The sequence below is a fragment of the Myxine glutinosa genome, chromosome 4, assembly GCF_964187855.1.
Source record: "Myxine glutinosa chromosome 4, kmMyxGlut1.1, whole genome shotgun sequence".
NCBI classification, from domain to species: Eukaryota; Metazoa; Chordata; class Myxini; order Myxiniformes; family Myxinidae; genus Myxine; species Myxine glutinosa.
Window position 1 is genome coordinate 56,164,673 of NC_136264.1, and position 25,651 is coordinate 56,190,323.

General features: G+C 46.0%; 1 protein-coding gene across 1 annotated transcript in view; it reads right to left on the reverse strand.

Annotated features, from left to right (window-relative positions):
• Positions 1–3,991: 3,991 nt before the first annotated feature.
• The window catches only part of LSG1 (large 60S subunit nuclear export GTPase 1), a 74,176-nt gene continuing 52,516 nt past the window's right edge, over positions 3,992–25,651 (reverse strand). The window contains exons 10-14 of the mRNA XM_078775725.1: positions 17,415–17,560; positions 16,960–17,081; positions 14,967–15,046; positions 4,789–4,980; positions 3,992–4,656 (exon numbers count right to left, since the gene is read on the reverse strand). Of these exons, the coding sequence (XP_078631851.1) occupies positions 4,477–4,656; positions 4,789–4,980; positions 14,967–15,046; positions 16,960–17,081; positions 17,415–17,560 (720 nt within the window). The 3' untranslated portion in view covers positions 3,992–4,476. The remainder of the gene's footprint in view (positions 4,657–4,788; positions 4,981–14,966; positions 15,047–16,959; positions 17,082–17,414; positions 17,561–25,651) is intronic.

The window sequence follows — 25,651 nt, forward strand, 5'->3', positions numbered from 1 at the left end:
TCAGATGTACACATACCCTGCTGTTGAAGCTCCCCCCCCCCTTTCCCCAATATTCTTCATCTGGTCTGTACTGTGCTCTAGCTCTTCCACAAGTCTTAACTTCATATATAAACTAGAATGGCACACTTTGCTGGGGACCGACATGTCTCCGCCCACATTATTACATCATTATACATACCTGTACCAAGTTTGACTTAGATCTCTTGAGCCGTTCTCAAGTTATCGTGGTATCGAAAACCTATCACGGACGGACGGACACACGGACGGACGCACAGACAGACAACCCAAAAACATAATGCCTCCGGCGACTTCGTATGCAGAGGCTTAAAAGGCACAGAGGGACAGGACAGGCAAATCGTGTAGTTAATGAATCAAATTCAAGCCCCAGAGGTGGAAAGAAAATTACACGTGTGAAGATGAAACTGCAACATTTGTTTTTTGAAGTACTAAAAAAAAAAACACCCACTCCCTTCGGGAGCAACCTGTGAAGGAGGAGGAGGAATATAGTAGGGGATAAGTAGTAGATAATACTAATAATAATAGATAATATAGTAGGGGAGGTGGAGCAAATATATTTTGTGCAGTCGCTAATAATCCCCTCTCTTCTGCAGCAGGGGTCAGTAAAGCACTTGCACTGTGGCACTTCTATTGGCAAGAATAGCAAGTCCTCCTCCCCCCCACCCCCCCCTGCCCCATGTGGGGGATCGTGTGCCCATGACCGGACTCTGGGTACTATTAACACGTATGCAAGATTGGGTGGAGATCGGCCTAGCCCTGCTTTTTGTATGATTTTCAGATGTACACACATACATAGCGAATTGCCTCATTTAATACGAGCAGGGGTACCCAGTGTTGTTATAATCCTGGAGGCATTCTGAATAAATCAATTTGTTTTTTTTTTTCTATTTTTTTGTGGGGGCCTAAAACACCTCCGTACACCCACTAAGGCTGGGGATCATCCCATAATATTACCTTTCACACAGCTACAAAGGCTTAGGCACGACAAGGCAATTAAAAAAAAAATCCAAATTTTTTTGCTCAAAACAATCCCAGGCACTGATTGATGAACCTCTGAAAGTTTGACGAAGATCCATTCAGCTATCTCTGAGAGAAATGGCAACACACACGGCTCTCATAGTATAAAAGAAGATATAGTAGGATTCCCTTTTCAAGTCTTAATAACCAAGTAATTACAGTCGTGGCCAAAAATATTGGCACCCTTGCACTTTTTTTCAAATAACTCACAATCTTCTCCAAAAATAAGTTGAAATTGACAAAAATATTTGGTCTTCACAATTCTTTATTTCACTGCTAATATTACAGAACCTTTGTTTTTGATTCAGAACTTAATATATCCTTTTAAATCAGAAAATAAAAATAAATGGCAATGACAAAATTATTGACACCAAAGAGCCTACACTTAATATTTGGTAGCACGGCCTTTGGACAAAATTAACTGCAGACAAGAGCTTCCTTTATCAATGAATGAGCTTCCTACACCTCTCTACTGGCAGTTTGTCCCACTCTTCTTGTGCAAACTGCTCCAGTTCTCCCAGATTTGAATGGTGCCTTCTCCCAACTGCTGTTTTCAGATCTCCCCACAGGTGAGGTGTTCAATGGGATTTAGATCTGGACTCATTGCTGGCCACTTCAGAACAGTCCAGCATTTTGTCTTGAACCATTTCTGGGTGCTTTTTGAAGTGTGTTTGGGGTCATTGTCTTGCTGTAAGACCCATGACCTTTGATGAAGACCCAACTTTCTGACACTGGGTTGAACATTGAGCTCCAAAATGCCTTGGTAATCTCCTGATTTCATGATGCCATGCACATATTCAAATCACCCAGTGCCAGAGGCAGCACAGCAACCCCAAAACATCACTGAACCTCCTCCATGTTTGAATGTAGGGAAGGTGTTCTTTTCTTTGAAGGCTTCATTTTGTTTTCTGTAAACATAGAGATGATGTGCTTTACAAAAAAGTTCTAATTTGGTCTCATCTGTCCACAGGACATTTTCCCAGAAGGATTTCGGCTTGTTCAGACGTGTTTTGGAAAACTCCAGTCAGGCTTTCTTATGCCAACTTTGAACAAAATCGGACCATGCATGTTCAAGAAATCGTTGGGACACATTTATGTAACAAAATGGCCACCAGTCAGCCATCTTAGATCTGACCTCAAAAAGAAATGACATGCATGACAGCCATCATTCCTCAAGTAAGGGGTGTTGTAAAACATTTTACCTTTTTTTCCCACGAGAACCCATTACGGTTGTGCATGCATTCGGACATGACTTGTGCGTGCATACATGCCGTGTGCGTACCTTGCGTCCATGTCGTCACTTTTTCTTCGCTTGTCGTTGCTGTGATGGTTTTGTCACGGACTGAATAACGCGTCGCATGTGTGTTATTCTATTCTCGGCTATTTTAACGTGCATCAAAGGAAGCATGCCTCTGGGGAAAAAAAGGTAAAATGTTTTGCAACACCTCTTATGTGTGCAAAGCTTGAACAAGATCAGTAAATGCATGTCAAATAAATGGTACAGGACGTGTTCAATATCGGGATTTTTTCCAATAAAATGGCTGCCAGTCGGCCATATTTAATGGCATCGCGCAACAAAATGATGTGCATATGTATACCATCATGTGTTGTCGTTGTGCCAAGTATGAACAAAATTGGTCCATCCATCTCCGAGATATGGTTGTGGACACATGCACGCACAGATGGACGGACGAGATTCAATCCATAAGCCCCTGTTTCGGGCCAAGTCCAACTGGGGCTAATAATGGACCATGAGCAATGGAGGACACAGCAACACCACCACCAGGAAGAATATCCAAAGAGAAACAGAGGGATCAGAAACATATTGAGTAAGAAACGTTTCTTTTAAACAATGTCCAGAGCAGCAGCAGCACTCTGAATGGAGAGATCAGAAAAATACATCAGACCAGAGACCTCAAATATTTGTGGACCACACTCTGAGGGAGGGTGGAAAAGGAGATGAGTGGGTGGAGTGTGTCAGGGGAGCGGGACACACAGTGGGGTCTGACTAAGCCGCTGGGTCGGAGGCAGGGCCCGACTGCGCCGTGGGTCGGACTGTGCCGTGCGTCAGAGGTGGGCCGCACTGTGATGTGGGTTGGAGGTAGAGTGGGACGTGCGATGGGTAGTTGGCCTAGAGGTACGCGCGACAGGTCAGGTAGAGTGGGATGCGCGACATGTCAGATTAAAAAAAAATTGACTCTAATGTATTTTGAATCATTATAGCATGCCATAAGGCACATAGTCTTATTTTCTTGAAGTAATCATCGATTATATTTTCCTGAAACAACACAGAAGGGTGAAACACAAATGCTCTCTATCCAGAGAAAAAAAATGGTTCTGCAGCTTACTGATGGTTAGAGATTCTTTCAAGGTTATTAGTGACTTCCTCCACTCCCCCAATTAAAATCAACAGTTCATAAATAAATAAAAACCTAGCTGAATCCAAAATAGTAAAAATAAGGGGGGGGGGGGGGGAATCAAAGCCCCTTTGCTATCAGTTAAATTTACAAAAAACACATTCCTGGGTCAAACACCCTTTGACACAGAGAAAACCTGGTGATATGCTATCAGCTCCTGGTGCTTTTCTGTCCATAGGTTCCGCGTTCTTGTTGTGTTGGAGTGCCTCCTGTTTTGTCTTCGTAAAACAAGTGAAGGCTTTGGATAAGGGACATGACAGATCGCATGTCTCTTACCCAAAGCAGTAACGGGAAGGCTAGTTTGAGGGCAAACAAGGAATGCTTCACAGCAAAGGCGCTGATTGCGAAGCGTACAATCGGACATTCTCAAGGATCAGGTATAATAAGAGCATCTCGAGACAAATAAATCATTCCATTTATCGATAATTTTTTATCTTTAAACAATGCTCTGCAGAAAATGTAAAGTTGCTACAACTGTGAAAAAGTTCCTGAAGAAAAAAAAATTCAGATGCCAAAAGAAGAAAGTACAGTAGATTGGAGAATTTCACTTCAAATGTATTTGGTGAAATGTTAATTCTTTGTAGAAAAAAAAAAAAAAAAATTGAACACTTGGTGCAAATTTTACCTAAAACGTGTTTCATAGATGAAGGAAGCAAAATCGAATATACAAATTCCTCCATCACAAAGCCAATTAATTGCAACCTGGACTCATATTCTGCAAGCTCATCACTCGAACACACACCACTTCTGGAGAAAGATCAATTTCCACTAGTTGCAAAAAGAACACCATCAAAAAAGGTAACCATCATGTGGTTTGGGTGTACCTTCTTACGAGCAAGGTAACCTCAAAGTCAGGTAAAGGCTTTTACCGAGTTAGTGCGACATGTAATTGACGTTTGAATGCATAAACTTCACCATCGTATATTGCATGAGGACGAGTCTATAGGTTCTTCAAACTCACAATTTGTTCCTCAGAAGCTTCATAACTATGAAACAAAAGAGGCCTCGAGTGCAAACTGGTAACTCAATTGTCCAAATATTTGTACAAGCGCCGTGCTTTCTCCTTTGTATTCCGGTTGCCGTGTTTCTTCCAAGGCTTCCCAAGTTGCTGCACTGTCTCTGCGCTCCCCGATGTGCCCACACCAGTGCCGGATGGGTAGCCCAAGGTCCGCTGAACTCCCTTTGTTAGTGCACGCACGTTACTCTGAAGAGATATAAGCATGGGAGTAACTGTCTCATTGTGATACACAAATATCAAATCATAGTTTATTAAATAAATAAATTAAAATAAATAATTCTTCAAAAACAATCAAGTCCAACCCAGAGAAGTACTTACTTGCTGGAAAAAGTTTCTATCAACTTCACTCATAGCCATCTTGGCTCTTTGCTTTGGCATTTGCTTTCCAGGTACATTGTTGCAAGTTGTGTCCATATTGGGATCAGGGAATTGATCTGGAAGCTTGTTCTGCTCTGGCTGAAAATCCTTTGGGTCTATGTCAGGCGGTGGGTGGCAGTACAACAGCTTTCCCTGCAAGGAATTGGATCTTTATCAACAGATGTCAAAGCTCATCAAAGAGCAGAACAACAAAGAGTGATCCGACTTCTGCACAACCATATAAAAGCATGTGTTCTACATGCGCAAGGTGTCTGTGTCTCAAATTTCAAAGCCAGTCATGGGCCCACAAACACTAATGTGACGTCATGTGTTTCACAGTCAACTTTGGAGAGGAAATATGGTGGCCTCCACACTAATCAACCTCTAATCCACTGAAGTTGCATTTGCTGCTTAATAGTGCATTTATTCATGCAAGGACCAAGTATATAAAAAAATACATAATAATCAGATTGAGTGATACTGAGGATTGAATTATAGTACAAGTCACATTTTACAGATTTCCTTATTTCACACTCGAGTCTGGCTAGAGCCGGCCATAACAAAACGGCCAAAGCGAGTAATTAGTGGATCACCTTTTTACATTCCATATTTGATACATTTCCAGCATATATTATTATTATGATTATTATCACTACTACTACTACTACAACAACAACAGCAACAACAACAACAACAACAACTACTGCTGCTGCTACTACTACTACTACTACTACTACTACTACTACTCCTCCTCCTCCTCCTCCTCCTCCCACATTATAGGATTGGCTGGAGAAGGTTTTTGTCTAAGTCTTACATGAACTGGTTGGCCAGGCCTGACATTGAACTGAAGGTTGCAGGTATTAGTAATTTGTTCAAGGTGCCGGTGATAACTCGCCTTCTCTTCACGAAACACACCGTGGTAGCTTATAACGGCCGCCAACGACCACAGTGCTTGCAGACGGGTCCTCCAGATAAACATCCAAGTGTTCCAAGGAAGAAGTTCAAGGAGTGGCAGAAGGCGAAGGGTACGGGAGCAGAAACAGCAGAGCATGAAAGTTATAAGGCAGCCAGGAAGGCTGCAAAGAAAGAGGTAGCAAAGGCGCAGGAGGCATGTAGGAAAATGTTCGGAGAACGCTTGGATTTGGAAGAGGGTCAGAGAGCGGTATTCAGGATTGCAAAGCAGATAGCGAAAGAGAGGTGTGATGTGATGGGGGTGAGCTGCTTGAAGGATGAAGTGGGACAAATCGTTGTCGACCCAGATGGAATTAAAGGAAGATGGAAAAGATATATGGAAATGCTGTTGAATACAGAGAATGAATGGGATGGCAACATAGAGAGTAACCCAGTTTTAGGACCGGCAGAGAAGATAACTGAGAAGGAAGTTGAGGAAGCGATAAAAGCAATGAAGGGTAGAAAAGCGGGAGGGCCGACGGGAGTTGTGGGAGATATGTTGAAGGCAGCAGGAAGTTGGGGTGTGAAGAGAATGACAGAGATCTGTAATCTGGTGGTGAAAGAAGGCCGCATTCCAGTGGATTGGGAACTGAGTACCCTCGTCCCTCTATACAAGGGGAAAGGTGACCCTCTGGAGTGTGGCTCGTACCGAGCGATAAAGTTATTGGAGCATGGAATGAAGGTATTGGAAAGGGTGTTGGAGAGGAGGATAAGGAAGAAAGTGAAGATCGACGAAATGCAGTTTGGATTTATGCCAGGAAGAGGAACGACAGACGTGCTTTTCATTGTGAGGCAGTTGCAGGAGAAGTACATGGAGAAGAGGAAGAAGTTGTTTCTTGGGTTTGTTGATCTGGAGAAAGCATTCGATCGGGTTCCACACAAAGTATTGACATGGGCATTGAGGAAGTTAGGAGTGGAGGAATGGTTGATCAGAGTAGTGATGGCAATGTACAAAAGAGCGCGCACAGCTGTAAGGACGAAGGACGGGAACAGTGGTGAGTTTGAGGTGAAGGTGGGAGTGCATCAGGGGTCGGTACTAAGTCCACTACTATTTGTAGCTGTGATGGAGGTGCTGGCTCAGAACGTAAAGGAGGGTTTACCGTGGGAGTTGTTGTATGCAGATGATCTGGTGTTGATTGCGGAAAGTATGGATGGACTGAAGGAAAAGATGAACACGTGGAAGGAATGTATGGAGACAAAAGGTCTGAAGGTGAATATCGGAAAGACGAAGGTGATGGCAAGTGGTAAAGCATGTGGTGAGGTGGAAAGAACTGGGAAGTGGCCCTGTGCTGTGTGTAGGAAGGGTGTCGGAGTGAACTCCATTCAGTGTACAATGTGCGCTGAGTGGGTTCATCAAAAATGTAGTGGTCTGAGAGGGTCATTAACCAGTGTGGCAGCTTTTTTCTTTTTTTCTTTTCTTTTTTTTGTATACAAGATCGAGGCTCGTGAAAGAGCTAACATTAATCACACAAAAAGACAAACCGACACACAAAACACAAAAAACAAGGGGAGCGGCAGACAAGATGGGGAGAGAGGGGGAAGGACACAAAAGAGAGGGGGAAGAGGGGTAAGGACACAAACACAACATTTGAGAGCAGGGACATCGGGAGGACTGGGGGGAGGTGGGAGAGGAATAAAACATATGAACACTGCAAGGACTCTGGGGTGAATTACCGGGGGTAGAAAAGATCAAGGTTTTCGATGGGGGAAGATAAGAGATGGTGGTGAACAGCTGTTTTAAAGACCTGGAGGGAGGAGTGGGATTGAAGGGAGTGGGGGAGTTTGTTCCAGAGGCGGGAGAAAAGGGGAATGAAAGAGTGAAGGTGAGCAGAGAGCCTAGACTTTGGCAGTTTAACCATAAGAGGGTTGCAGGCAGATCTTGTGCGACCTGAAGGAATATTGGGGGGACAGAGCACAGAGAGAGCTGGGGGAGCAAGGCCGGATAGGAGTCGGTAGAGGACAGAAAGACCACCAACCTGCCTGCGGTGAGTAAGTGAAAGGCCCTCGGTGTTGACTACATCGCAGGAGATTCCAATGATTCTGAAAGCTTTGGCCTCAACAGCGTGAAGCCGAGCAAGGTGTGAGGCAGGAGCACCAGCCCAGAGGGGGGAACAGTATTCCATAGAGCTGCGGATGAAAGCCTTGTATGTGGTGAGGAGCTCAGGTGTGCCAAGGAAGGACTTCGCACGACGGAGGATGCCCAGTCGGCGACTGGCTTTGGAGGCCAGCTTGGAAATGTGGTTTTCCCAAGAAAGTTCATGGCAGATAGTGAGACCCAAAAGCTTGAGCGACAGAACTTCTTGGAGAGGATTGTTGAGAAAGTAGATGGGAGGGTTGTCCAGTCGGTCCTTTCGGAGAGACATTGTAAGAGTGTGAGATTTGTCAGGATTGAAAGACATGTTCCACTTGTTTGACCAGTCTGTGATTTTGTCCAGGTCTGCAGAGAGTGAGGAGGCTGCAGACTGCCGATCTGAGGGATGAGGAATGGAGCGACAGAGAGTAGAGTCGTCAGCAAAGAGATAGAGAGGATTTTCAAGAGAGTCAGAGAGATCATTGATGAAGACCAGAAAAAGCACAGGGCCCAGAACACTACCTTGGGGAACTCCAGCCTGAACAGGAAGAGGAGATGAGAGAAACCCATTCAGGGCCACACGTTGACTACGACCAGAGAGGAAGTCCGCCAGCCATGCGTGGAGATTTCCATGGATACCAAAGGAGGAGAGTTTGGTGAGCAGAGCAGGGTGCCAGACCGTATCGAAGGCACGTGAAATGTCAAGGGAGACAGCTCTAATTTCCTGTTTGGCGTTGAGGACCTCCATCCATTGTTGAGAAAGCAGAAGCAGCATGTCCAGAGTAGAGTGACCAGGTCTGAAACCAAATTGATGATCAGAGATCAAGCCATTGGAGAAGAGGAAAGATTTAATATCTGAAGCAATGATGGATTCCATGACTTTGCTGATAATTGGGAGAAGGCTGATTGGTCTGTAGTTGCTGGGATCTGTTTTTGCACCTTTTTTGTGCAAACCGGTGATGTTGGCTGATTTCCAAGCAGATGGCAGATGACCTTGAGCAAAAGAGAGGGTGAAGAGAACAGAAAGAGGGAGTGAAAGAGCAGAAGCACATGATTTTAGGACCCGTGGGCTGATGCCGTCAGGACCAGTTGCAGAATCAGATCCGAGGGTTGACAGAAACTTTTCCACCTTGTCAGGAGGAAAGGACACAGAGTCCAGGAGCAGCTGGGTACGACTGGGTACGGTGGGTACAGAGAGGAATGGGTTTGGGACACAAGATTTAGAGGCAAACACAGAGTTGAGGCATTCAGCTTTTTCACGTGCGGAGTCAGCCGTTAAGCCGTTTGAGGTGAGGGAGGGGGTGGAGGGGGAACAAACACCAGAAACAGATTTGACCAGACGCCACCAGGATTTGGAAGAGGGAGACAGATAAGAGAGTTCGGTCTTGAGAATGGTGAGATATTGTTTCCTGGCTCTCCTGAGGGTGGACACACACTTGTTTCGGGCTTTGTGAAAGGAAATGAGATTTCCTTCCGTTGGATTTGCTTTCCAGGAGACGAAAGCAAGTTGTTTCAGGGCAACAGCCTCACCACAAGATTCCGTGTACCATGGACGGGAGGAAGGGTATGACAACTGAAGACGAGATGGTATAAATCTGTGCATGAGAGAGAGCAATTTACTTTGAAAGAATTCCCAGGATGTGTTGATGTCAGAGGCGGTAGAGATGGGAGACCAGTCCAGATGATTGATGGCTGCTTGAAGACCGTGCCAGTTGGCCTGAGTGAAATGCCAGACTCGTCGACGCTAAGGAGGCTCTCTGAGAATGGTCAGAGAGATGTCCACTTTGACAAGCACATGATCAGATGAGCCGATTGGAGCAGAAGAAGAGCAGCAGACATTTTCAGGGAAGTTTGTCATAACCAAATCCAGAAGAGAAGATGCTCCGGTGACTGAGATCCGGGTCGGGAAATTGACAGATTGTGTCAGTCCCAGTGAGTCGCAGAAGTCCTTTGCTGAAGAGCCATGGCTGGTGAGAGAGGTACCCACACCCAGCCAATTGGCATGGTGACAATTGAAATCACCACATATGAGGAAGAGAGAGTTGGGATGGGTAGATAGAAGTTGGTCCATATTATCAGACAGTGAGATGTAGATGGAGTCATCGCTGTTTGGTGGACGGTACAACACACATATGAACAAAAGGTGGGAGCGAAGGGGAAGCCGCAGCCAAAGGTATTCCTGGGGGTGAGGTGGAGAGAGGGCAGTGGAGGGCGAGTGAGGAAGAGAGTTTTTTATAAAGATAGCAACCCCACCTCCAGGACGAGGCTCAGGTCTATCATACCGGAGGAGGGAGTAACCTGGGAGAGATACCAAGGCATCAGAGACATCATGAAGGAGGAAAGTTTCTGTTAAGCAGATCACATCTGGTTTGTCAGAAGCAACCTGTATGGAGAGGTCAGTCAAGTTTGAGCGAAGGCCCCGGATGTTTGAGGTCCATACCGTTAATGAAGAGGAAGGGGGAGCATCAGGTCCAGAACAGGGGGGGGGGGGGGGGGAGGGGTAGGGTAAGATGTGGAAGAGGAGGAAGAGGTAGGGAGAGCTGTTGAAGGTGTGTCAGAGATTTCAGAGATTTCAGAATAGCTTGGAGAAAGGGAAGAATGGGGCGGACAAAAGGTTTGATGGAGATTGGGTGAGGCACAGTGAGGTGTTATTTGAGGAAGGGAAAGAGCGAGGCAGAAGGTTTGGGGAGATGAAGGTGAAAGTTGGAAGGGGGAAGAAGCAGGGAGGATGCTTTGAGGAGGAGGGGTGAGAGGGGAGTCTAGGAGGGGAGGAGCGAGGGAGAGTCTCGGAGGGGAGGGGTGTGGGGGGAGTTTAGGAGGGAGGGGAGGGAAGGGGCAAGGGGGGAGATTTGAAAGGGATGGGTGATGGGGAGGATTTGGAGGGGAGGGGTGAGATTGGATTTTGAAAAGTGTACGATTCATGGGAAACGAACATTTTTTGCAAAATGAGTTTGAGACCTTCGAGTCAAAAATACGTTTGAGGACACTGGAGGAGGGGTGGAGTTCTGGATAGTTTAGGGAATGTAGAAAGGAGGAACTGTAAGAGATGGTATTATATATATTTTTTGGAATGAATAGATTTGGTGAGCAAGACGAAAGCATCCTTTTGTAGGAAAAGAAGAAAAGGGTGTTATAATATATGAGAGAAAATAGTTGTTCAGGGGAGAGATTATACATTTCTAACCGCGTAATCGCGAACGAACGAACAAAAAGAACAACAAATAAACGAATAAGACCTGGGAAGGAAATCTTTTTTTGGGGGGGGGGTTTTTTTTTTGTGAGTACAGATATTAAACAAGGAGGTACGGGGTGAACGACTGGTACGAAACAGAGAACGAAAAATAATTTTCAGCGCATTCGACGAATCGCTGAGAGAAAAACGAAACCACAAGGTCGGAGACGGTACGGTAGTCTAAGCCTACGAGTACTAGGCCGCAGAATACTCGATACCATTAACCGACGATTGTGTATACATGTACGAAAAATTAGCACCGAAAATTTTCCAAAAGATACGCTATAGGTACACACACCGAAAGATAGATACAGTCTCGACAAAAACACGATTGTGATAGATCACTTAGCTTCGAGAGCGTGAGCGCATGGAGCAGCTTCGAAAAGACGTGACCTCGCCGTGATCTCGCGAGATTCTCACCGTGACGTGACCTCGCTACATTCAAATGTAAGGTGTGCACAGAGGGAGCTGCAGATGGAGGAAATGTTGAGTTGGATCTTGGAGACGGTGTGAAGCTGGAAGGTGTGAAAACATTCTGCTACCTCGGAGACATGCTGAATGGAGAAGGTGGATCAGACTCGGCAACGGTTGCTCGAGTGAGATGTGCATGGAAGAAGTTTCGGGAATTGAGTGGCGTGCTGATGATGAGGGGAGTGTCGTTGAAGCTGAAGGGAAAGGTGTATGCTGCATGTGTGAGAAGTGTTATGATTTATGGGAGCGAGACATGGGTAATGAACGTAGAGCAGCAACGAAGGTTGGAAAGGGTGGAAATGCGAATGGTTCGACGGATGTGCGGAGTATCGTTGAGAGAGAGGAAGACAAATGATGAATTGCGAAAGATGATGGGAATAGAGCCTGTGATTGATGCTGTGAAGAGGAACAGGTTGAGATGGTTTGGTCATGTGTTGAGGAAGGATGAAAGTGACTGGTTGAGAAGAGTGATGGAAATGAATGTAGAAGGAAGTAGAAGACGGGGAAGACCGAGAAAGACTTGGCTAAAGATGGTGGAAGAAGAAATGCGGGCAAGGGGGTTAACAAGGAGAGATGCAGAAAATAGGGCAAAATGGAGAAGATTGTCATGGGGACCGCAAGGCTAACCCCCGCTCTAGCAGGGAAAATGGCCTTTTAAAATGCAGGTTGTTGTGTGTTGTTGTTGACCACAGTGCTTGCAGACGGGTCCTCCAGATAAACATCCAACGACCACAGTGCTTGCAGACGGGTCCTCCAGATAAACATCCAACCGATGAACAGCACACATATTGAAGCTTTGCCCTGCGGTTTATATACACAAAGAATTAAGTTAAGCACCCCCCCCGTTTTTTTACAACCTCGCACATTACAAGTTTGTTGTCGTCAAAACAGTGTAATATACCCATGATATTGCTATATTTTCTGGAGAAGTGATATTATGGTCACATAAAAACATAACAATCATGCCGTTTTCAATATTTTATTCTGAATAATTTAAGGTGAAATTTTTTGGGAATTTTAGGCATATTTTCACCTCAATTTAAGTATGGAGCTATAGGTCCATCACGGACAGTGTGGATGACGTTTATGTTTTCTAACGTACAGTCATTGTTCTGAGAAGACCTCTAGCGATCTTTGCGTCAATAACGTGTGTAGGACCCACGTGATCGGATCACTGACTCAACCAATCACTTTTTTTCACTTTGATCACTCAATTTCATCAATGGATAATTGCTAATGTCATACCAATCATTATTTGATCTCACATACCTTAGAATATATGCCAATGTATACATATACACAAAGAATATATATTAGGGGGTGCTTACCTTAATTCGTTGTGTAGGGGTGCTTAACTTAATTCTTTGTGTATAGCTCGGTCCAGATTCAAACCCAGGCTAGACATTTCAGAGGTGCGTACCTCTAAAGCTATCCTTCCAGCCCTCCTGTATACTGTACACAACAGCCGAACATCCGATACAATTCCTATTACGTATTAAACATTATATTGTAGCAAAATACAATGGAATAAGAAATACATATGAACAGTATATAAAGTGAGGAACACAATGATCATGAGATAGACTTTCGCATAATGGTTGTATCAAATCGGTTTAAGTTTTACTGCCTATATTTAAAAAAAAATGAACGTTCTCAGATTGTATTGCAAAAAATTGTTACAAAATGTGACTTTTAAGTCGATTCAATTTAGTGTAGAACAAGCAGTAGAGAGAAAATAAAAAATGAAAGCTTCTTATTTTATCGTGAGCAGTGGATGCATTTTCCAAAGTAATGGCCGAGTGCATAAATTGCAAGGAGTGCTTGCAACTAATTATCCAGTCATCCTGGAAGGTATATGCAGGGTGTTTCAAAAAAAAGTAGACTATTTGACATTTTATTGTAGAAAAATTCCAAAAGGTAGCAAGGTCAGTGATACATTGATGGAAAGCATACATCATGCAATTTTCAAAATCACTCATGCTGCTTGTAATTGACATTTTGAAGGTGTGCTCCGCCTCTGTTCAAACAGGCTTTGATCTCAATTCCAAAATTATCCACAAGTCATTTGCAAGTGGCTGGCTGGAGTGGTAGCCTGAGGGTAGACCTCGACCTCCTGCTTCAGCAAAGCCGGTGTTCGAGGTTTGTTGGCGTAAACTTGACCATTGGCAGCACCTCAAAATGAAAAATCTAATGGATTCAAATTCGGGCTGTGGGCGCCCACTCATGCGCTGTGCCCAGGCTGATGACACCATTTTCAAACAGCCAGTGGAGCAAGCCGATGGTTTTACCTGCAGTGTGCGGTGGGGCACCGTCCTACATGAACCATGCAAGTCTGAGTTGGTTTGGTGACCATAGTTGAGCAAGATCAGCATGGAATTTGCGTAACACCTTGTGGTACTGCTCGTCATTGACTGTCACCGTCTTACGTACCATTATACCCCATCTTGCATTCAATGCACAGATCAAGTGGACTTGGGGCCCTTGAGAGACATCTCAGACACCTCCTCAGGTGGCTCAACACCCCCAGATGATGTTGTGATTGTTGATAGCCCCATTTAAATGGAAGTGTGCTCCATCACTGAACCACAAGGAGTTGATCCAATTTGGGTGCCTTCCCATTTTGTCACTGAACTAATCACACATTGGTACTCGTCTTGCCATGTCATTCAGAGTTAGTTTATGCTTTACAGATATGATGGAGGGGTAAAGCTTGAGTTCAGAATTGAGAATGCACCACACAGATGAGGCTGAGATCGCCAGTTCTCGGGAATGCCGACGGTGGGATTTCTTAGGATTTTTTATAGCAGAATCTCTCACAAGAGCAATCTTCCCTTGGTCCTTGGTAACACATGGTAGGTGGCCACTGTTGCCTTTATTTTGATTTTTCACACTTCCATGTTCTTGGAAGTGCTCCACAAACTGCTGAATGCTTCCATCGGAAGGTCCATTACGGGTGTGAACATTGTAATCCTGATAGTATTGTCGGCGCACCTGCACATAGGATTTTGTCTCAAACCATAAAGTCACGATGTTCACTTTTTGTTCCACTGAGAACACCATAGTTGACTAAGGGTCCTACTGACTATTTGCTAGAAATGGCCTACCACCATCATCTTGACCTGCAAGGGAGAAGAGTATACACAGCATTAGAAACGACAGAATATCAAGCTGCTCAAATAGTCCACTTTTTTGAAACACCCTGTGTACTATGAACACTGATTTTCATAACTTTTATGATTATTCTCTGTTGGACCTTTTCTGCAAGTATTAATTCCATGTTGGATTCCAGCTGCAGCAGTGTGCCTCAAACTAATGACATCATTTGCAGATCATGGTTCAGGGACACGATTAAACATCCGGTGTTGGTTTACACTTCAATCACAATCACAGTCCCCTTCATGATCATAGACTCACGTTGACATAATCCTTCAGAATATACCGAGCAGAGCGTGGTTGGTCAGGCTGGCCATGTGTTGTCATGTATCCTCTCATATCTGTAAAAGAGGAGGAGAAGGGAGGAGGAGGGGTGGTGAAGGGAGAAACATTAAACCAGAAAATAAAAATACAACACCACTACAATGAATGAATGAATGATCGTTTTAAGGCCATTTTCCCCGCTACAGCGGGGGTTAGCCTTGCGGGCCCAATGACAATCAAGGTTCCCTGTTTTGAGGCAATGTTTTTATGGCCAGATGCCCTTCCTGACGCCAACCCTTGGCCGCCTCTTGCGATGCGCAGGGATGCGGTGTACCTATTCTAAACCGGGGTACACACCGTGATCATTCATCCCAGCAAGCTGGTACTCAATTTGTCGACCTCGGAAGGATGACAGGCTGAGTCAACCCCCCTGGCGTTAATTCAGCGATCGACCGGGATTCAAACCCAGGATCCTAGGATCCCAAGCCGGCACCCTAACCGCTAAGCCAACGCCAGGCTTAACACCACTACAATATTGGAATTAAATATGCCTACACTCACCTATCCCCCCCATCCCAACCCTCAATGAAGTCAATTAATTCACTTACCTAATAAATGTTTTGAATACTTTGAACAGACAAATTGCTCTGAATTTGATGTATAAATCTGGAAAGTATTGGTTGAATTCCCATTTCCTGAAATTTATAATCTGATATAGCATGCTTCGCATCCATGTTATAAGTACAAGCTCCTCAAAAAGCAATGAGCACTATAAATAAATTAAAAAGAAAATTTTATACCAGACCAACGACATCATGTGACATACCTATCAATGTATAGCACGTCATCTCGATGGTGGAAACATCTAAAACATATAGGGCCAACTTTTGTTGGAGTGTGAAAACGTTTTTGTGACAAGGCCAACATCAGACTGAAACATACTCGGTGGCTTAATGGTTAAAGCACCCGCTCTGAGTCTCGGAGGTCGGCCGTTTGAACCCCGGCCAAGTCACACCAAATCTATCTATAATTCCAGTAATCTCTGTACGTTTGTACGTTTGTCTGTCTGTGACCGCTGTTTCTCGACAACCACGGGTCCGATATACTTTTAACTTGCCAGGTATATTGCTGGGGACCCGAGGATGTGCCTTTTCAAGGTTTCATATTAATCGGACAATTACTTACCGAGCTATGTCCAAAAAACGATTCAACCAATCAGAGAGCAGCGAACGATCGCGTGTGCCGAACGTGGCGGGCACACTCTGCCTCGGATGGCACATTTGAGAGCGTATTCATTTATTTCACGTTTGCAAACTATGTTGGCGTTAAACTATGTTTTACAACTAATAAAAACGAATTTGCGATTCATTCGCTTTCCTGCGCGTTTGTGTACGCGATGGCGATTTCTTTACCAAACTCCGGAAGCCGTTCGCTTTGGACCGAACCATTGCATGTAAATAGAGGGGGGGGATTGTCACCACTCGCAAGCCGTTCGCTTTGGACCAAACCATTTCATGTAAATAGAGGGGGGGGGATTGTCACTGTACTCGCAAGCCGTTCGCCGTTCGCTTTGGCGTTGCGAATGGACCAAAACATTTCATGCACCAAACCATTTCATGTAAAGCGTTCGCCGTTCGCTTTGGCGTTGCGAATGAACCAAAACATTTCATGGACCAAACCATTTCATGTAAATAGAGGGGGGGATATAATTTTAGATATAGATATAGTACGGGCATGCCCTAGTATGTTAAAAATGGGACATGCTGCTTCCTTGCTTGACATTCAGCATTTAAAAAGGATTGAGCACAGACAAACAATACCAGCACAAGAAATACTAGCATAAGTTGGGAATACTAGCACAACCTCTGATGGGCCTAATGGCTTCTCCTACTTCCAAGTTCCTTGTAAGTGACCATATATTATATTATTATTCGAAATCTTACTCCAACACCAAAAATGGCTATGAAACATGAAAGAAAACAGTACATACAGCCATAAGCACAAAGTAGTTCTTCGGATGTAGGAGGTCTGTTGGGATCCTCCCCCTCATGAGGAGCTGGCAGGAAGATACCATAGGTGGACTCCAGTACATGATGGGGAATTCGCTGGCAAGCATAGCGTGCTGTTATGGAAACAGTCTTATATAAAGGCCTCATTATTTAAAAATTGATTAAACGAAGGTTATTAAAAAGTTAGAGCATGAGACTGACTGAGTTTCAACTCAAAGCCCATCACACTCACTTATCACTATGTCTGACACTGCAAATTAATTGAAGCTAAAGTTTAAATCTTTACCAAAAATTTTGTGAAAAGTGCTGCCATACACCAGAGTGCACAAAATAATGATTATCAAAGTTGTAAGACAAATATAAAAGCAATATGCCATTCATTGTTTCCCAGTGCACCGGTTTTCTTGAGCGAGCTCAGGCCATGGCAAAGAAGGATATGAGTGAAACAGGTGGCAAATGGTCACGCATCTGGTCTATTGGAAGGATCCCACTGCAGACCATCTCTGCCTTGTTGGAGAGAAAGGAAGGCATGACGAGACCAGGACAGTCACACAGGCACATCTTCGCGTCTACGTACAATGTCTGCATGAACGAAAACAGAGAAAGGCAGTTTTAAGTCCCAGAACTGCTCAGTGAAGCTCAAGAAATACGAATTTGTTTCTCATCACTAAACATTTCATTTTGAGGTAAAACTGCATTTTCAATGTTGTAAAGAAGAAAGCATAATAATAACTAGATAAATGTGTCACCAGCTACAATCAATTAAAAAAACATCATGAAAATCGGAGGAACATTATTCAAGTTATAAATCAAAAATGTGTTTTTTGTTAATTAGGTCACAGTCCGAAAAAATAGGTCAAGCATGAATCAAATATCAGGTGCACAACTTCCGTGCAGATACACTATTATGATGCAAGAACATCTCGGAAAGCCAGATGTCTGAGATTCCGCATTGGCAAAATTGAGCAGTGACAAAAATGACATTATTTTGATCAGACCGTCATTTGACCTTGACCTTTAACCCAGAAGGATATGATGTAAATCAAGCGTAAATGCACCATATTCTAAGCTATCTAGTGAGGGCAATTTTGCTCCGATTTGTGATCAGCCTTAGTTGAGTTTTGGTGAAAACTGTTAAATTGTCTATAATTAGGTCATGACATTATAGAGGGCATGCCAAGTGCTTTTTGACCAATTCATGATGCAAAGGTCCCCTTTGGCATGGAGGTTCCTTAGGGCCACAGGAACAAAATTATCCAAAGACACAAGTTGTATCTTAAAATCCAAGATGGCTGCCATCGGCCATCTTGGAAAACATGGCCAACCCATAGCACAGGAAGCATTTGTCATATAAACTATTATGATACATGTTTCTCAGCTAATTTGAGGTCACCTAACTCATTTGTGGCATCACTTTTGCATTATGGATGCAATTAAAGGTAAAGTCAGGAAAATGAAACATAAATTCGACATTTTAATAAAATTAATGACAACAGGCTTTAGGGGTATTTTGATAACATTTTATTTATGAGAAAGGAAATGAGACTGTCTCATTCATATTAGAGTTTCTCATGCTGATTTTTGCTGCAAATGACCCATTACATACTGTTGTGGATATGAGAATGGTTTTTTTTTTTTGTTGTAGTGTAAATTGTTGTAAAGATCACCCTTTGTAAATGTCATGATCCTTGTAAATACCTCCGTAGTGTAAAGGTCAAAGGGCGTCTCGGTAGTTATTCCATGAAACACCACATTGCAGGACCCGATAAAACCCTTGTTCAGTAGCTTATATCTTATTATGTGTCTTAGGGTAAGGCTGTGTCTCCCATTAATTTAAATACTCCATTGCACCAAGTGAAATAAGAGTAGATCCCCTTTCATTTCATTTCAATGGCCAACTGCATTTTGGGCGGTTTTCTTCAACCACCATTGGCCACGAGGCAGGGTTGGGAAAGAAGGGCGTGTCTCCACCTCGTCATAGAGGGGAGGAGTGAGCCAGCCCCGAACAACCAACCGAGCACGAGGGGTTTGGTTTGAGAGGGCGGAGGAAGAGCGTTTGGGGGAGGTTCGCAAAGGTTGAGGGGCGGGGCCTATATAACCCGCCGCGGGGTGTCCCCCAAAGAGATGAGTCCAAGAGGGGAGCTGAAAGGCTCAGAACAGAGCACGTAGAGAGGTCCATGACAAGAGCTGAGTTGGTCGTCAGGGGTGGTCAGTGGTTGCGTTGAGTGGTTGCGTTGAGTTGTCGGTGGAGAAAGAGTGGTTGGACCAAGAAAGAGAGAGGAGAGAACCCGTCACGCCAGACCCCCCACCAGCGCGTCGGCTCCACCAAGCAGCTCCGACCCGTGATCCCGCACACACGACAGGCTCGGTGGCATCAGCGGCCGTCGAGGTCCAGCCCGACGTCCCGTGCGGGATCCAAGCTCCAGCCAGCTCCGGGCCGTCCTCCCCCTCCAGCCACACACCTCCTTCCAGCCAATTCCTATCATCATTCCCCGTGTGAGTCGTCTTTGTTTGTTCTGTCCTGGGTAGATAATTAAGTCTGTATAAGCTAGTATTTTCCCTGTGTCTCTAAAAGCTTCTGTATATTATTTTATTATCTTTCCTTCTCCTTGGTTACTTTGAGCCTGTAAATAGTAATAAATAGTAATCGTATTTCAAACCTTTCTTTGCCTTCGTCTTCCTTTTCTTCACATCCGTGTCGTCTTAGTCTTTTCCCGATTGAATAGCGGTGGCGCGATACGGCCAACGTTTGGGTAAATCGGGTTTAGTCGGGGAACAACTGTTCGGCCGCGGTTATACCTCCGCTCGGTAAAAATAACATCCTAATCCGCGGACCGCAACAAATTGGTGTCGGGGAGTGAGATACGGACCCGAAGCGCGCTTAACGTGCTCAAAATTACGAGCTGCTGAAAATTTGTGTTGTAAAGCAAAACCCGAATTTTGAAATCGCGCCATGGCTGGTCAAGGCGACAGGATGTCGGTGGGAGAGATAGACGGGGTAGAATCGACCCAGGACCTCGGGGAAATGTATGTGGAAGAGGGCAACAATGGCAATGTGGTTGAGGGGGTATCAGGCGCACAAAATGGCGCTCTCGCGCACGAGGTTGGGGCAGCTGCGGCCGCACCCCTTGTACTACCAACGGTGGTCCAAATGCAAGCCTTCATGGCGCAATTCACCGAGATGCTGAGAATAAACGAGGAGAAATTGAGTAATAAAATTGAAGCAATAACCAACAGAATGGGTGACCGCATGCAAAAATGTGGGGAGACCATGGATCGCATGGTGGGCGAGAGGGTCCCAGGGGTGCACGAGGAGGTAACGCGGGTCGAGAAGCACTGGTTGAACGAAGCGGAGAAAAGCGCGGGTACAATGACGGGGGTAGAAATCGCGACACGGGGTTTGGAAAAGCCGGCGACCGATGAGGTAGAGGGAATTTTATTAAAGCCAGCGGTCGTCGAGGTGAGTAAAGAAAAAGTGGAAGTGGGCATTGAAATTGAAGAGACCGGGGACTTAGAAAACCACTCGCGGCAGGAGGAGGTGATGGAATATGTACAAGGTCGGTGCTCAACTCATAATGACGTGCTCACTAACCAAATAAAGAGTTTGCAGGTTTTGGTGCAGGGAGGAAGAAGAACCCCTAAGGTGAGACGTGCTGTGTATTGTGCGGGGAGATTTTGTAAGAGGATGTTTGGCGACAAAAGAATTTTCACGCGCTTGGGATCGAGGAGGCATCCGGGCGTTGGTGAAGGGCCCCGTGTGAGTAAAAATGAAATGCGTGTGAGAAAAAAGTGTGCGTCAAAGGGTGAGCGTGTTACGAAGCGCGAGTGTGAAACCGAGTGCGAGCGAGAATGCACGTCGGGGTGTACGGAGTGTGACACGAATAGTGAGTTGGTGATGGCGCAGGTGCGAGAGGGCACATCGGAGCGCGAGTGTGAAACCGAGTGCGAGCGAGAATGCACGTCGGGGTGTACGGAGTGTGACACGGAGAGTAAGGTGGTGGTGGAACGTGTGCGAGGAAGCACACCTGAGTTGGTGGTAGCGCGAGTGTGGGAGAGCCCATCTGAGCGCGTTAGTGGGTGAATGCAAGAGTGCACGCCCATGGTGAGTGTTACGGAGGACGTAACGGAGGAGAGGTGTGGACCGAGGTGTGCGAACGGCGAGTGTGCGCAAGAGTGTGTGCAAGAGGTGTGGTGTGTAACAGGGAGAGCGTTGGTGGAATGTTCGGACGGCGTTGGAACGCCGGGTTTTGGGAGTGTGAAAGGGGTAGCGTATGCGTGTGAGCATGCAGGTGAAGCATCGACGGTAACCGGGTTAGCGGTTAGGGCGACGGATAGCCGATGCGAGCACTCAGGGCGCGGTGTGCTTTGTTGGATGCGAGGCCTGGCGCAGATCGAAGCTGCGTCGTTTCTCTTCGAAGCGTCGTTGCCGATTCGGGCTTGGCCCCGCCCCGCACGGTCGAGTCCGGGCCTTGGCGGGCGAGGCGACCAGTACGGTTCAAGGGCGAGTGGGAGGAAGCGGAACGGTGCCCCCTCGTGGGGACAGGGTTCCGACCGGGGGAGATTGAGCCATCGGGCCCGGGACCGCAAGGAACCACGCCGAGATGGTGCGTGGAATCTCGGCCCGACCAAACCACCTCCCTTGAACCGAAAGCCGGACGGATTCAACCTGCAGGCGACCAAACCACCCAAATTCATTGCTCGGCTTTGCGAAGCCGAGTTTAATGATGTCATGACGCACCGAGGCTAGGATATAGCGGACTGTGATGATGGTAATAGTAATAGTGATTTGATACGAAATTTAGAAAAGTGAGTAGACTTGGCAGTAATTGGAAAATTTTTGATTTGTGGAAATTGGACGAGCAAAATTAATAGTAAGAGATGCCCCATGTGAGGGGATGGCCAATCCACCATCCCTCACAGAGGGGGGCAAAGGAGCTCTAGATTTATGGGGTTGATGGCAGTGAAAACTAGCCCGGGTGGGTTAGGATATATCGTGTGTAGGGATCTAGAGATTGACATTAGGTAACGTTAAGGTTAGTTAGTGACAATGACACCTGTAGTGGGGACGCAGGTAGATTAGAGTGGATGATAATGACGTGGGAGCGCAATAGTTTAAAGGGACGACTGGGAAGCGCAAGTTCCAGAGGGGAGTAGTTAGATGAGATGATGCCGTGTGTTTGAGGATTGGAAGTGTATTGTGAAAAGTGTGTAAGGAACAGGTGTGATTGCACAGGTGTGCAACTGGACAGGTGTATGGAACAGTGTTTGAGTGAGTGATAGTGAGATGAGTCGTGTTGACCAAATGGTCCAGGAAGAGGAGGAGGGTGCAGGTGGCACCAGGTGTGATTGCACAGGTGTGCAACTACAGGTGAATGGAGAATGATTGTATGGATTACCTGGAGTGTGGAGTATATGGAGTATTGGAATGGATGGTCGTGGAGTGAGTATGATGGAAACAATGGAGTGGAGTGGATGGTGCGAAGGTGTGAATGGGGGAAGGATAGACCCCCATCACGAATACCCGGGGCAGGTAGTGTAAGTGTTAGGTAGAGGGTATAGGTAAATTGTGGTTGGATATTGGCATCTGTGGTGCGGGTGGAAGAATGATGTTTGGATGGGTGCATTAGTGTTGTGGAAATGGCTGGGCGTGGGCGTGTAGCCTGTTAGTGTGTGTAGTTGGTTTGGGCACTCCACCACTATGAGGATGTCGGCCAGGTGAGGCCGCAGGTGGGCTCTGGGAGCCGGTAGAGTTGTTGTGGATGGGGCCCGAGGATCCTGAGGACGGACCCGGGTAGCCCAGTGCCAGAGGGCACCAAGAGGTGACAGAGCCAGGAGGGGCCTTCCCCAAATAGATAGGTTAGGGTGAGGAGCTAGGTAAGCTCGGGTGGCAACTACAGTGGTGGAGGTGTGCAGGTGGGTAGACCTGCTGGGAGAGCTACACGTCACAGCCCAGAAATTGTGCAAGGGCACCAGGACATGAATCGGGGGAGTGAGACCCCAAATTGAGCAGCACCACAGTTTGGTCAATGGGAATTGGTTTTTAGAACCCATAGTGTAAGTGGCCAATGGATTGGCAGGGAAAGACCCCGGGTAGTGTAACGCGTGTTAATGTCATTTAGAGGATAGTTAGGATTGAAGTCTCCTCGCACCATCTACATCCACTCACCTGAGGTGACAGGTACCTCCACACCATGCCATGTTTGATTATTTTTTATGTGCAAATGTTTTGGATTGTGAGACACATCATGACGTGGGTGAGACATTGTGCTTTGTGTTCCATCTCTCCCTCCTTATGAGGATTGGTGATGAATTGGGTGATGGCAAATTTTGGCTAGAGGGATTGTGGAGATGAATTTGGTGTAAGGGAAATATGGGGAAGACGTGACAGTAGTGACGAATTTGTAAATGTGTAGATTTTTGTACATATGGGGTAAGGGCAAGGGTAGTGTAGGTGACAGGGGGGGTGACGTACGGTAGGGACGAGCTTTCTCACTTCGCCCTCCGTACGCATTTCGCCTTGCATTGCCTTGTTTGATGTGTACCCTTGTGACCTTACCCCTCGCTCATTTGTCTTCCCCCTTTTGTCTCCCACATGACCTGTGCGCCATTGGGCGCCGAGGGGAGCGTGCGTGAGTCCGCAATTGTGCGCCTGGAACTCCCAGAACCAGCTGTCTGCATCGATGCACCACATGATGGACCACATGTCTGTGGCCGAGCACCACTTATGGACCCCATGGGTTGGGGCATGGCCCCTCTGCTGGAACCGGCCATGAGGGCCCGAAATCTTGCTGGCGGACCTTGGCCACAGGGCACCGATGCCCCACAGGCGAACCACACTAGTCGGCCCTGTGGGCCATAAATAAAATAAATAAAAAAAGGACACGTTGGGTGCATTTCATTTTCAGTTCAAATAGGCCGCCAGCAAAGGAAAAAAAGACAACAACTGGAAGAAATAATAATAGCCAGCAGAGGGAGTCGAAGAGCAAGAGATCACCTGCAGGGTTAGGGGTTGTTGGTTTATTTTGATTATTCATGAACAGTGATGAACAATGATGACTGTGCACCGATTGGTGCTTGAGGGTGTATTGCTGCGTTAGGGTGCTTTAATGGTGCGTCGATGCAGAGCAGACTGTCTCCCCCCCCCAGAAAGAACAATTACAGGTCCTGGGTTAGTTTTGTAAATAAAAGTAGCGTCAATTGTAAATAATGCTCCCCACCGTCAGTGTATAGTTTGAAGACCATTCCGCAATTCGGTTAACTGTGGGCGTAAGTCTGTTAGGCAGGGTGCAATGGAGCAGCGGGACACATTTATTTATGTTTTAAAACTGTCGCACTCAGGGTCAGGTTAAAAGTAGAGGGAACTACACCTACGTGTCACACTAAATTTAAGTTGTAGGCCCGGGACGTGCCTAAGAGGAGGAGGGTGCAGTGTTGTGGATATGAGAATGTTTTTTTTGTTGTTGTTGTTGTAGTGTAAATTGTTGTAAAGATCACCCTTTGTAAATGTCATGATCCTTGTAAATACCTCCGTAGTGTAAAGGTCAAAGGGCGTCTCGGTAGTTATTCCATGAAACACCACATTGCAGGACTCGATAAAACCCTTGTTCAGTAGCTTATATCTTATTATGTGTCTTAGGGTAAGGCTGTGTCTCCCATTAATTTAAATACTCCATTGTACCAAGTGAAATAAGGGTAGATCCCCTTTCATTTCATTTCAATGGCCAACTGCATTTTGGGCGGTTTTCTTCAACCACCATTGGCCACAAGGCAGGGTTGGGAAAGAAGGGCGTGTCTCCACCTCGTCATAGAGGGGAGGAGTGAGCCAGCCCCGAACAACCAACCGAGCACGAGGGGTTTGGTTTGAGAGGGCGGAGGAAGAGCGTTTGGGGGAGGTTTGCAAAGGTTGAGGGGCGGGGCCTATATAACCCGCCGCGGGGTGTCCCCCAAAGAGATGAGTCCAAGAGGGGAGCTGAAAGGCTCAGAACAGAGCACGTAGAGAGGTCCATGACAAGAGCTGAGTTGGTCGTCAGGGGTGGTCAGTGGTTGCGTTGAGTGGTTGCGTTGAGTTGTCGGTGGAGAAAGAGTGGTTGGACCAAGAAAGAGAGAGGAGAGAACCCGTCACGCCAGACCCCCCACCAGCGCGTCGGCTCCACCAAGCAGCTCCGACCCGTGATCCCGCACACACGACAGGCTCGGTGGCATCAGCGGCCGTAGAGGTCCAGCCCGACGTCCCGTGCGGGATCAAGCTCCAGCTAGCTCCGTGCCGTCCTCCCCCTCCAGCCACACACCTCCTTCCAGCCAATTCCTATCATCATTCCCCATGTGAGTCGTCTTTGTTTGTTCTGTCCTGGGTAGATAATTAAGTCTGTATAAGCTAGTATTTTCCCTGTGTCTCTAAAAGCTTCTGTATATTATTTTATTATCTTTCCTTCTCCTTGGTTACTTTGAGCCTGTAAATAGTAATAAATAGTAATCGTATTTCAAACCTTTCTTTGCCTTCGTCTTCCTTTTCTTCACATCCGTGTCGTCTTAGTCTTTTCCCGATTGAATAGCGGTGGCGCGATACGGCCAACGTTTGGGTAAATCGGGTTTAGTCGGGGAACAACTGTTCGGCCGCGGTTATACCTCCGCTCGGTAAAAATAACATCCTAATCCGCGGACCGCAACAATACG